Source organism: Astatotilapia calliptera, chromosome 13 (genome assembly GCF_900246225.1).
Source record: "Astatotilapia calliptera chromosome 13, fAstCal1.2, whole genome shotgun sequence".
NCBI lineage: Eukaryota > Metazoa > Chordata > Actinopteri > Cichliformes > Cichlidae > Astatotilapia > Astatotilapia calliptera.
The window spans coordinates 667,305-679,725 of NC_039314.1; the positions used below are offsets into that span (position 1 = coordinate 667,305).

The 12,421-nt window shown below is 38.2% G+C and overlaps 1 protein-coding gene across 2 annotated transcripts in view; it reads right to left on the reverse strand.

Moving 5' to 3' along the window:
• The window catches only part of LOC113035147 (protein TANC1-like), a 32,793-nt gene that overhangs the window by 13,625 nt on the left and 6,747 nt on the right, over positions 1-12,421 (reverse strand). For both annotated transcript variants that reach the window (XM_026190494.1, XM_026190495.1), the window contains exons 4-8: positions 10,995-11,103; positions 10,635-10,757; positions 9,193-9,429; positions 2,623-2,808; positions 1,908-1,986 (exon numbers count right to left, since the gene is read on the reverse strand). In XM_026190494.1, the coding sequence (XP_026046279.1) occupies positions 1,908-1,986; positions 2,623-2,808; positions 9,193-9,429; positions 10,635-10,757; positions 10,995-11,103 (734 nt within the window). The remainder of the gene's footprint in view (positions 1-1,907; positions 1,987-2,622; positions 2,809-9,192; positions 9,430-10,634; positions 10,758-10,994; positions 11,104-12,421) is intronic.

Sequence of the window (12,421 nt, forward strand, 5' to 3'; positions counted from 1 at the left end):
TAATGAGTGCCAGGTGGGTGCAAAAATATGTTAATTCAAGGTCATGTCAAGGGGTTAAGACTCACTGTGTTTCAGGTCAGCGGAGCCACAGCTCTGACTACTGCCACCTGTGACCCACTATGTTATTACTTTAGAAGGAAGAGGTGAGGCGATAGCAATGATTAAACATCCACTTTGTTAAAAAGAGCTGAAAGTCAAATACTGGAAAGCCACGTGTACTATTGGATTTTACTTTGCTCCAAGCAGATCTAATCTATATTTCAGAGGGAAAGATCTTTGTCCCAGGCCAGCACTGCAAAATCATCTGAAGTAGTCATTTAACAGAGAACAAGCAGCAGTTAGCCACACTTTGGACAACCTCTCCACTAAGAAGCTGACCTACATTCTTAAAGCAGCCAACTTTGAATGCTAAATCCTGCTGGGTTAGAGTTGAGAGACACACAAAGAGAATTCTTCTTTATACATATTCTACTATGACTGCAGCGACAACTAATACTGTTGTCTAATGCTATCTGGACACTTGACTCTCAGGGCAGATGTTCATAATGATGATGACAAAAATGTGGCCAATGTTTTAACACAACCTGCACTAATGATTGTGAGGAATATTGAAGCTCTAACACCACATGTGTCTCATTCTTACATAATGCATCACAAGTATTACTAGGATCAATGAAAAATAAAGCATAGCTGTGCTTTTTAACCATCTGTATTGAACATCTGGATCTCTGCACTGTGACATAAAATAGAAATCTTATGTAGTACATAAAATTTTTCCCTTTCTCCATCACAGATTATAGACATTCGAAAAACGTCAAACACTTAAAAACTGAAGACAATCTGTTTCGTCTCGTATTTTAAAAATGGCGTCAGGTGGTTGCTGTTAGTGCCTCTGTCAGTGCGCCCCAGGGTGGCTGTGGCTACAATGTAGCTTGCCATCACCAGTGTGTGAATGTGTGGATGACTGGATATGTAAAGCGCTTTGGGGTCCTTAAGGACTAGTAAAGCGCTATATAAATACAGGCCATTTACCATGCTGTGCACGTGATGAAATTGTATGTTTAATGATTTTTTTCCCTGCCATTATTCAGATTGAAGACTCGTGGAACACAAGTAATAACATGATTAAGTACTCACTCTAATGCGATTACTGAGTTCAGCAAAAGTAATGAGTTACCGTTAAAATACTGCATTAAAGACAAAGTAGTAATGCTTTAATGGCTAAAAATTATGATGCATGAACGCTTCCCGGCCAATGCAGCCTTGCAGTCTGCTGTATCATTTCTGTCAGACAGCCTTCAAGTAACCCGTCTTAAATCTGACAGCCACCTTCTGCTTTTCCGACTTCATGCCGTTTCCTGCAGCACCACATGGCTTTTTGCTTTGACTCCTCAATCACTTTCAAATGAAAACAAACTGTCCCACAGAGGGAAGGACAAACTTTTAAAAAGTCCAAAATAATCCTTTCAGGGAAAACAAAACAGGAACTACTACTCATTCTAAATCTGAGTGGGACTAGCAGCGTATAAAACCAACTGTGGAGTCGACGCTGTTGTTTTAACATAAAGCACCGAGGCAATACTGTTCCTAAAATTCAGTGGGACAATTTTTCTAAAAAAAAAAGGAAAATACTGTGTGGACTGAATTCCAAGCAGAAAGCTACACGACAAGAGTAAGTAATGCTTTTACCAGAAAGTACAGCACAGGAGGACTTACAACAGCCATTAAAATGCACCCACATTTGGGTTGAGCGACCTCTGCATCAAACAGAGAGCATTACTGTGGAGAGCACAGATACAGGACTTTCCACTGCAGCATTCAATTACAGCAGTGTGGTTCAGAATGCAAAAACAGCTGGTGATAGTACAAAAGAGCCGTGTAATGCAAAAAGATTGATGAGAACATACCTATCTCTCCCCACAGTGTGTCATGACTATCAATTTGCACAGCGTGCTCATTATTCAACGCCAGCAAGCCTCTCACAACCTGCCAAAAAAGAAACTTAGATTAATGACATGCTGTTTCAGCAGAAAAAAAAAATAATCAAATAAACCTTTGAGAGGTTACAGTATACAAAATGCTAATCTTAAAAAACATTAACAAAAACGCGCATTCAAATAGTTGAACTTTAAAAGGGTCTTTTCTGCATGCAGGTTGACTTCACTTGGCCCAGTTATGTTATTCTAATCCAGGCCTTGGGAGCCAATTCCAGCTAACGAGGGAGCCAAACTAAACCTTGAGTCTACATCTCACCGGGGCAGCTGAAGGCGCTGCACTGTTATCGATTGTGAATCTACATGCAATTCTGAACAGTACTTCTGGCTTTGAGTCATATTCACAGAGAACGCTGTGTGCTCATTTTTATTTTATATATCTATAGTTCCTTCTGATCTTTAAAAAAAAAATAAATCAGAAATTCTTTGTGAAGGCTGTTGTGAAACCATGCAAGAAAGAAAAGGTCTTGTCTCACTATTAAAACTGGAAAAACCAGGATCCTGTGTGGCTTAAAGTATGTTTTTTGTACATCCATGTTTTCTCTCTTTTGTAGCGAGAAACAGTACAAAAAAAAGGGCATTTATGTCTATGGATCTGGTAAAATACATGCATGTGTGTCAGTCAGACCTGTGTGTGCCCCATGCTCGAGGCTGCAATCAAAGCCTGCTGCAGAGCTTTGCTCTTCAGAGAGCAGTCCTGCTGCTGCCCCTCAGCACTCCATTCTAGCTCCAGCAGGTACTGGATAATCTCAAGGTGTCCTCGTAGGGCAGCATGGACCAGAGCACACTGGCCACTCTTATCTACATGATCAACCTGGCAAAAAGAAGATTCTTGGTTTTAATAAACAGAAACAGCAAAAACCTGTGAGGTAAATGTACCGTATGCATGGTTCAGACGCATTTTTCAAATTTAAGTAATTTTTACGCACTTTCAAAGTCCATTATCAAGCTTTTTCAGTACATTACCAAAAAAAGAATGAATGTTTCAATTTGCATTACCTCAATAAGACCATGTAAAAATTGAAACAAATCATCTTAGGTCGACTTAAAAGTCCTTTGTTCTCCTTTTGTTAAAACAGAGAAAAATGCACCACACGAAAACACTGAAAAAGGAAATGGTTGATTTATATGCATATAGTGTACAAACTCAAAACACATATTTCTCTTAAAACAGAAAGATGTGCAAATGTGAACAAATCAACTTAAAGATATTCATCTCCACTTGACAAAAAACAACAACCACACAAAACAAGAAAATTGCACAAATTAATAAGTCTTTAATCATTAATAATAATTAATAATTTTTGTGACACAAAAATAGGAGACAGATGTTTGTTATTTTAACTAGTTAAGCACACATGCCCAGAGAAATGGGGGGAAAAGGGAGGAGACCACGTTTAATCGATTATAACACGAGGTCAGAAATATAAGTGCTGACATGAGTAGTGTCCACAGAAACCTCTGAATCTCAGCTAAAAACTCATGTAAACCATGTCTACAAACACCAAACAAAGCAAAGACACCAGACAGTTAAAAGAGCAGTTACTGCACCATGAATCTGTGGACAGGTAATATCCCTATTTTGATTTATGATTTTCTGGAGTTAAATGTGAACCAAAGCATATTTTCAAACGTGTTATATGCTATAAAATACTTTTAAAAATTAGGTGAGGGAAATAAAAAATCATTTTTTCTATGTTTGAGTCACAGTAACTTTGACATAGTAACATCTGCAGTAATATTTACAGCTCTGATGACATCTCACCAGTGTTAGCTTTATTTTGACACCAAGACTGTTTACACAGAGTTTGTAATTGCAGAGAAATACATTTATTTTGGTCATTTCCTTTTCAAGCAGGAAGCTCACCCTTCTTGGTATACCCTTTAGATGAATACAGAGTTTTTAATTAAATACATATTCTTTAAATAATGTTCCCTTTTAGAAAAAGTAGGATAATTAAAAAAACAAAACATTTTTTATAGCTCTGTCACGTAGAAAAAAACCTGTCTTTTTTCTGTGGTCTGTTATATAACATTAGGGGTGTTCGTGGCAATTAACTTTTTAATCGACTAAGCGGGTCAAGTAAGAAACACTTAAATATTAAGTTACATTTGAAAACTGTTTAAAAAAAAAACATATCCCCATTCCACATTCCAAAATGTCATGTGACAATCTGATTGGCTTAGGAGTGATGATGTCACAAGGATGTCACAAGGATGTCACAAGGATCCTTTGAAGTTTTTCTATAAATAGGGGTGAGAAACAGCAATTTTCAGTTCGTTTCTTCGCAGCCTTTGTGTTTGCAGCCTTCAAACGTTGACTACAGAAAAATTTGGAAACCTCTCAGAGTCATCGGATACAAACGCCAACATGTATCCAAGATTACGGCAACCGAGACAAAAAGATTTCGCCGCCTCTCCTTCCACGCGTGGCCGGCCAATTTCTCCAAATGGCCTCTTATCCATCCAAAGGGCATTACAGGAGAGTAGGAATGAAAACAACCATCTCCAGAACAAAATTCGACAAATTGAAGAAGAAAAACGTCACCTGGAGAAGAAGTGCTTACAGATGGAAGCACAAAACAAACACCTGGAAGAAACACTACAGCGCCAGCCCGACATCAACATTATTAATGAGGGCTGGGGGATCAAGTTTGCTCAAGCCAGAGAGCAGATTGTATCCCTCATCAAAGAAAACAAGAAAAAGAGCGCTGAAGTTAAAGAAATGTCCGAGCAGCTTCAAGGCAGGAAAGCCACGATTGATAAAATGGAGTGGGATCTGCAATACATGGACCAAATGAATCACCTGCTCCAAAGAAAGCTTGATGAAGCTGAAGAAAAAAATAAAGAAGTCCTCCAACAGAAGGAACAACAGGACACAAAGCAAAAAGACCTGCAGCGCGAGCTCCAAGGCATGCAGGAAAAGTACAGAATGGTGAAGGCAGAGTTGGAACAAACATTGGTCCAAAATAAAGACCTCCTTCAAGAGAAAGAGCAACAGAAAGAAAGACTGCCAGAAGAAAAGTGCATTATCAAGGACTTTGAGAGTAAAAATCAAAAGTTGCAAGGATTCTGTGATGAACTGAAGGTCAAAACAAGTGAGCTGGAGGGAGAAAAGGAAACACTAGAAAAACGATGCTCACACATGCAGAAAAAGATTGATCACATGGCCAAAAACAACTCAGAGCTCATTAAGGGGATATTGTTGGAATTCAACAACTTGAAGCGGGAAAACACAGAAATGCAGGCGCAAAAGCAAAAGCAAGACAAAATGCATGAAGACCTGCAGTGTACGCTCCGCGACACCCAGAAAAGAAATGAGCAGCTAGAAGGCCTGCACAAAGAAGATCAAGTGAGAAATGCAGACCTGCAGAAGGCAAAGCTGACACAGGAGGCAACATCCAAAGAGCTCAAAGAACAGCTTGAAGAAACACGAGCAACATTAGAACAGGTGGAACAAACATGCAAGAAACTAGAGAGGCAAAACACAGAAACCATCGATGAGTTGAGAACCCTCATCCTGGACAAAAAGGCGCTCGTGGAAAAGTCCATGAAAAAGAAGAAAAGATTCTTCAGCTTTTTCCGTTAGAGGGACAATACTGCTTCTTCAACTGATGTAGCCTCGTCTTGCTCCACCTCTGTTCACCCCCCCAACCAGTCCCGGCAGTTGACTGCCCCCTCCTGAGCCTGGTTCTGCCGGAGGTTTCTGCCCGTTTAAAGGCAGTTTTTCCTCCCCACTGTCGCCTAGTGCTTGCTCAGAGGGCATTGTTGGGGTTTTCTCTCCTCTACCTTGTTTCGTTATTTACTTGTTAACTTTTTGCTCTTACTTCATTTAACCTTGTTTCGTTATTTACTTGTTAACTTTTTGCTCTTACCTCATTTAACCTTGTTTCGTTATTTACTTGTTAACTTTTTGCTCTTACCTCATTTAACCTTGTTTCTTTATTTACTTGTTAACTTTTTGCTCTTACCTCATTTAACCTTGTTTCTTTATTTACTTGTTAACTTTTTGCTCTTACTTCATTTAACCTTGTTTCTTTATTTGCTTGTTAACTTTTTGTTCTTACCTCATTTAACCTTGTTTCTTTATTTACTTGTTAACTTTTTGTTCTTACCTCATTTAACCTTGTTTCGTTATTTACTTGTTAACTTTTTGCTCTTACCTCATTTAACCTTGTTTCGTTATTTACTTGTTAACTTTTTGCTCTTACCTCATTTAACCTTGTTTCGTTATTTACTTGTTAACTTTTTGCTCTTACTTCATTTAACCTTGTTTCTTTATTTACTTGTTAACTTTTTGCTCTTACCTCATTTAACCTTGTTTCGTTATTTACTTGTTAACTTTTTGCTCTTACTTCATTTAACCTTGTTTCTTTATTTACTTGTTAACTTTTTGCTCTTACCTCATTTAACCTTGTTTCTTTATTTGCTTGTTAACTTTTTGCTCTTACCTCATTTAACCTTGTTTCGTTATTTACTTGTTAACTTTTTGCTCTTACCTCATTTAACCTTGTTTCTTTATTTACTTGTTAACTTTTTGCTCTTACCTCATTTAACCTTGTTTCGTTATTTACTTGTTAACTTTTTGCTCTTACCTCATTTAACCTTGTTTCGTTATTTACTTGTTAACTTTTTGCTCTTACTTCATTTAACCTTGTTTCTTTATTTACTTGTTAACTTTTTGCTCTTACCTCATTTAACCTTGTTTCTTTATTTGCTTGTTAACTTTTTGCTCTTACCTCATTTAACCTTGTTTCGTTATTTACTTGTTAACTTTTTGTTCTTACCTCATTTAACCTTGTTTCTTTATTTACTTGTTAACTTTTTGTTCTTACCTCATTTAACCTTGTTTCTTTATTTACTTGTTAACTTTTTGTTCTTACCTCATTTAACCTTGTTTCGTTATTTACTTGTTAACTTTTTGTTCTTACCTCATTTAACCTTGTTTCTTTATTTACTTGTTAACTTTTTGTTCTTACCTCATTTAACCTTGTTTCTTTATTTGCTTGTTAACTTTTTGTTCTTACCTCATTTAACCTTGTTTCTTTATTTACTTGTTAACTTTTTGCTCTTACTTCATTTAACCTTGTTTCTTTATTTACTTGTTAACTTTTTGCTCTTACTTCATTTAACCTTGTTTCTTTATTTACTTGTTAACTTTTTGTTCTTACTTCATTTAACCTTGTTTCTTTATTTACTTGTTAACTTTTTGTTCTTACTTCATTTAACCTTGTTTCTTTATTTACTTGCTCGTTTACCTCTTTTTTCAACTTATCTAACAAAATAAAACAGTTGAATTTATCCTTTGAGTATTGTTCATCTAATCTTTACAGAGTTTTTCCAAAACACTTTCAAACATTCAGATCTGTCTTTCATTTTCTTCTTGAAACCTCATGAACGGTGACCTAAAAACTCTGGAACATGGTTTGAAACACTGAAATTGTTTCAGCTGAAACTGGCAAAGTCATACGTGCGTGTGTGTGTGTCACAGGTGATATGGTGTCATTAGTCCGGTCATCATGTTTAGGCTCATTCACTCCAGAATTATTTAGGCCAAATCTTTAAAACAGTGTCACTGCACACACATTTCAATCACACAAATGCAGGATTAATTCTTTGCAGTATTTTATCTGATTTATTATGAGAATGTCACGCCTGATCATTTGCACCCACAACATCAAAAATGGGGGCAAAAGAGAGGAGACCACGTTTAATCGATTATAACACGAGGTCAGAAATATAAGTGCTGACATGAGTAGTGTCCACAGAAACCTCTGAATCTCAGCTAAAAACTCATGTAAACCATGTCTACAAACACCAAACAAAGCAAAGACACCAGACAGTTAAAAGAGCAGTTACTGCACCATGAATCTGTGGACAGGTAATATCCCTATTTTGATTTATGATTTTCTGGAGTTAAATGGGAACCAAAGCATATTTTCAAAGGTGTTATATGCTATAAAATACTTTTAAAAATTAGGTGAGGGAAATAAAAAATCATTTTTTCTATGTTTGAGTCACAGTAACTTTTAAAGTGTTTGTGCTAATAACATCATGTACAGTAAGACAGGCATGGAGAACAGCACTGACTGGGAGAGCCTTTGAACAGATGACATTCAGTTCAATTCAACATATAAGACTTTAAGAATGAACAAGCATCTAAGTAAAATCTATTTATTTAGTCTATCATCTGTGATATTATTATGTATAATTATAATGTATTGTTCACCTCTCTTAAATAAACAGGCAGCCTTAATGTATGAAATATTCATTCATTAAAACACTAAAATTTGTCTGTTGTCTCAGTGGCTGATAGTGCCCACAGGCATCAATAGCTTGAAATAGCTTGAAGCTATTTATAATTTTTATGTTTAATGGGTGGGTGCTCACGATAAACAGATTTTGAATGAAAGCCCGGGAACTTCAGTACCACAAAAAGTGGCTATTCTCTGTGCCCATATGGATCAGTCCCTCTTATTACCATTATTCCCTTAAGCCTCAAGTTGGCTAGTTAAGTATCAGACTAACGTTTAAAGCTTTTACTTGAGTGAAGTAACTCACATTACTGCTACTGCTAAGTAATGTTAGCTATGTTTACAGCATATACCATAAATCACCATGCCATAACCAACTACTGTACTATCACACTCAGTGCATTTCTCCAGCACGTTTGATAGCTAGCAAAATAATAATAATAGTTTTAAAATTAGCATGTGTTATGTACACATACTCGAAAATTATTTACTAGGACTCACCTGTCATGTGACTCAGAGTGCAAATTCCACCAGTGTCGTTTTCCATCAAACACTCATTAAAACAGCAACGTCAAGTTAGTGCACTCATCCCCAGGGGGAGGGCGGGGTCACACATTGAAACAGACTGGCACGCAGAGGTGCAAGGCAGACCAGATGGAGAAATTTTGCTTTCACACTTTGTGACTCATTCAGTTATTTGTGGTGAATGAAATATGGTTTCAACCACGTTTAAGCACCACATCTAAAATTCAAGCACTATTCAAACCTTGAAAAGACAATATTTAAATTCAAGCCTTTTTTAATGATTTCAAGCACCCATACAAACCCTGCATATGAAAAAGCCAGAAATCCAGAAAGATGGCCAAATGAAACCAAATGTCTATGATCACAAGAAAACTACATCAGTAGAGTTGTCAAGTAGTCACAATATGAAAAGTCCTCACCTTAGCCTCCTTTTTACAGAGCAGCATGACTTGTCCCAAGTGTCCTGCAGCAGCTGAGAAGCAGAGGGGGCTCATGCCGTTTTCTGAAACAACATCCACGCTGGCGCCGAACTCGAGCAGCAGTGAGACAATTTCCTGGTGACCGAGGTGACACTGGACGCAAAGCACTGGTGCGTTGTTCAGTACTTCTGTGCGGTAATTCACGTTTGCCCCTCCCAGCATCAGGAGACGGCTTACCTGATCATACAAGCAAAAAAATAAATAAAAAATGCAGAAAGCATTCACGTTTGAATATTTATTTCAAGGTCTTTGCAAAGAAGTGAATTTTTTATCACATGTACTTAAAGGTGAAAGAAATCTGAATTAAAAATAAATGTTATTCTCTTAAGAAGAGATGACTGTTTAACTATTTTACTCTTTATTGGCTAAATTATACACTTAAAAATGTGAACTACCACCCATGTTTGAGCAGCAGAATTGTTTCCATTACTCATTTTATGGCTCATACAGAGATCAAACTTCTTATTCTCATCTTCAGATTTTTCAGACGGCAAATGAAACGGCCACATTCTAGCGAATGCAATTATCAAGTGTGGTATTCGCTTTCATTACGAGTAAATCAATAATAAAGGCCTAGTCAAACAAAACCAAAGAGTGAAATGAGTGTTTGACGACAGGAGATGAAAGTGTGTGTTATTTTCTGGATCCTCTGTAGCATAATTAACCCCCCCACCCCTCCCCCAGAGGAGAGAATAAGGTCATTTTGTAAATGTCTGTTTGACTAATACTACACATTTATACAATAACTCACAAACAGACACCAGGTGATGGAACGCCCTCTGAAACAATAACACTAACGGCAAAGAAGTACGGAGGATCATTTTTCTTCGAGCCAGAATGCATCATGCTGGCAGAACAGCCTTTCCAGGAAAGGCCAAATGATTATCGCCCTTCGAAACACGACTGAAAAGCAGTACACAGGAAGTTGGCTCGTGCGCGAAGCTTATTAACATTTACCTGTCAAATTATAATTGGACACATTAACAATATAAAAGGACAGCGGTTATTAATAAAACATTCTCTGCGTGGAGCAACATTCGGGGATTAAAAGTGTAACTAAAATCTAAAGAAAGTTGCAGTTATTTCTGAGATGCATTTGCTTTAAAATGACCTAACCAGTGTATATGATTATATTACTCCAATGTAACAAAAGGGTTATGAAAATGCTGAAAATTGGATACATATACTGTGTGTTTAATATATAGTGTTTAAAGGTTTCCTATATCCCCTCAAGAAGCTTCTACTTTGCATTTCAACAAAAGCAACCTGTTGCATTTAGGCATTTCAGGTTATCAATAATGTGTTTTTTTCATCGTTAGCTAATAAGCCGATTGTTCTGCATTCAACAGACGCGCAGGAGCAAACCTGAAGCAAAGGCTTACCTTGACATTAGGTGTGTAGAGGTTCCTCAGGGAGGCCAGGGCTGCAGAAAGGCCGTCAGTGCTGCAGTTTATCCACAGAGCCTGAAGGACACTGGATGACACGCCTGTCTTCTTGCTCAGACCCTGCACGCACGCCGATGCATAAATGCATGAGTAAATACACAAACACACATATGTAAAAACCAGCGAATCTGAGGGGCATAAGCTGTCAATGTTGCTTTCCACATCCCACGGCTTATCCTCTGGTGAACCATTGTCACAGTGCATAAATCAAGAGAAAGTGAACACCAAGAAATTCCTGCAAGGGATGGATTTCAAATAAAGATGAATGCATAGACCACGTAGGTTCCACATCTATACCTTGAAGATGTGTGCTTTGAGTATGTGGTGTCCCAGCTCCATTGTCTGCTGCCGATTCAGTTTCCCCTCTTGGCGCGATAACATGAAAGCCATGAGAGCGTGACCGGTCCTGGGTTAGAAAACAAGGGAACAGATAGGATACTCAGTCGTCAACAGTAGGAATGATTGTTCCTCTGCTTCAAACGACATGAAAGTACTGATTCATTCTGCTGATGACGAGGAGCCTGGCACTGTCATGGAGAACTATTGTATTCTGGAGCTGGTGTGAATAAGCTAAAAATGTTTGGCAATGACCCTCTGAACAACAGGGGGGAAGAGTGTCACTGAGGCACTAATTAATGCAGAACTTCATTAAAAAGGCATGCATGATTGCGAATCCCTTTGATCTGGATAAAAATCCTCTCTAGTTGTGCCCAGGCACAAACAGAGAGGCAGTGCAGGAGGCTTTTGTCTCTCTGTGCATCTCCTGCGCCAGACTACAAGCCTTTGTTTTTTTAATGATGGAGCTGGAAGGCTGTGAATGACCAGAATACGAAGCTCAGCTCTCGTCCGTTTGGAGGCATCGCCGTGTGAGCAGAGGTGAGCAACAGGGAGGAAAAAAGTGACATCATTCAATTTATGAAGTGTGAATGACTGAAATCTCTCATTTGCGTGTGGCTCCAGCATTTCAATTAGGTAAGCACTGCAAGTACTGCTAAAAGAGATAAGCCTGCCTCGCATTGCAACATGCAATATCTGCAAAATGCATAGGTCAGTACCCCCCCTCCCTCACAAAAAGCACTATTTATTAAAACAGGGCAAATCAGTGTGAGGCTGCAAGACAACAAAAAAAAAAAGCACTGATCAGGAGTCAAAAGTTGTGCGGGTGATCTACTAACAAAGCACAAATTCATGAGCACAGACGCAGCAGTTCATTTTACCGATGACCAATGCAAGCTGCCAACAGCAGCGCAAATTAGTGGGTTGCAAACAAGCAGATGAGGGAGCGAGTAATCCACTAACAACGCTGGTGCGGCTTGTTATTTGAAATTTGACAATTATAATACGGTACCAGCACATGTGAACAATTCAGACCGGGGAGAGGCAGTGGAAGGAGAATCGATGTGTTTGATATGAGGGTGAAGTCTGCAGTCAGGCATCTGAACTCGGATGAATCCTGACAGCTCCAAAAGAGCACAGGATTTATCTGCAGAGGTGCTGCTTTATTACAAACAGCTTCACTGTATCAAAGGTGCATTCTGAGATGACCTTTTGAATGTGCTGTACGTCGCAAACAGGCCTTGTGCTAATGAATTTAGTGCTGTGATGTGTCTGTAAATGCTCACATCATCACATCACTTCACACTCAATTTTTTTTCTGCATGCCGTGTGTATTTTTTCCGAGACAAAGGAAAGACTTTGGCATGCAACAAGCTGACACCAACAAA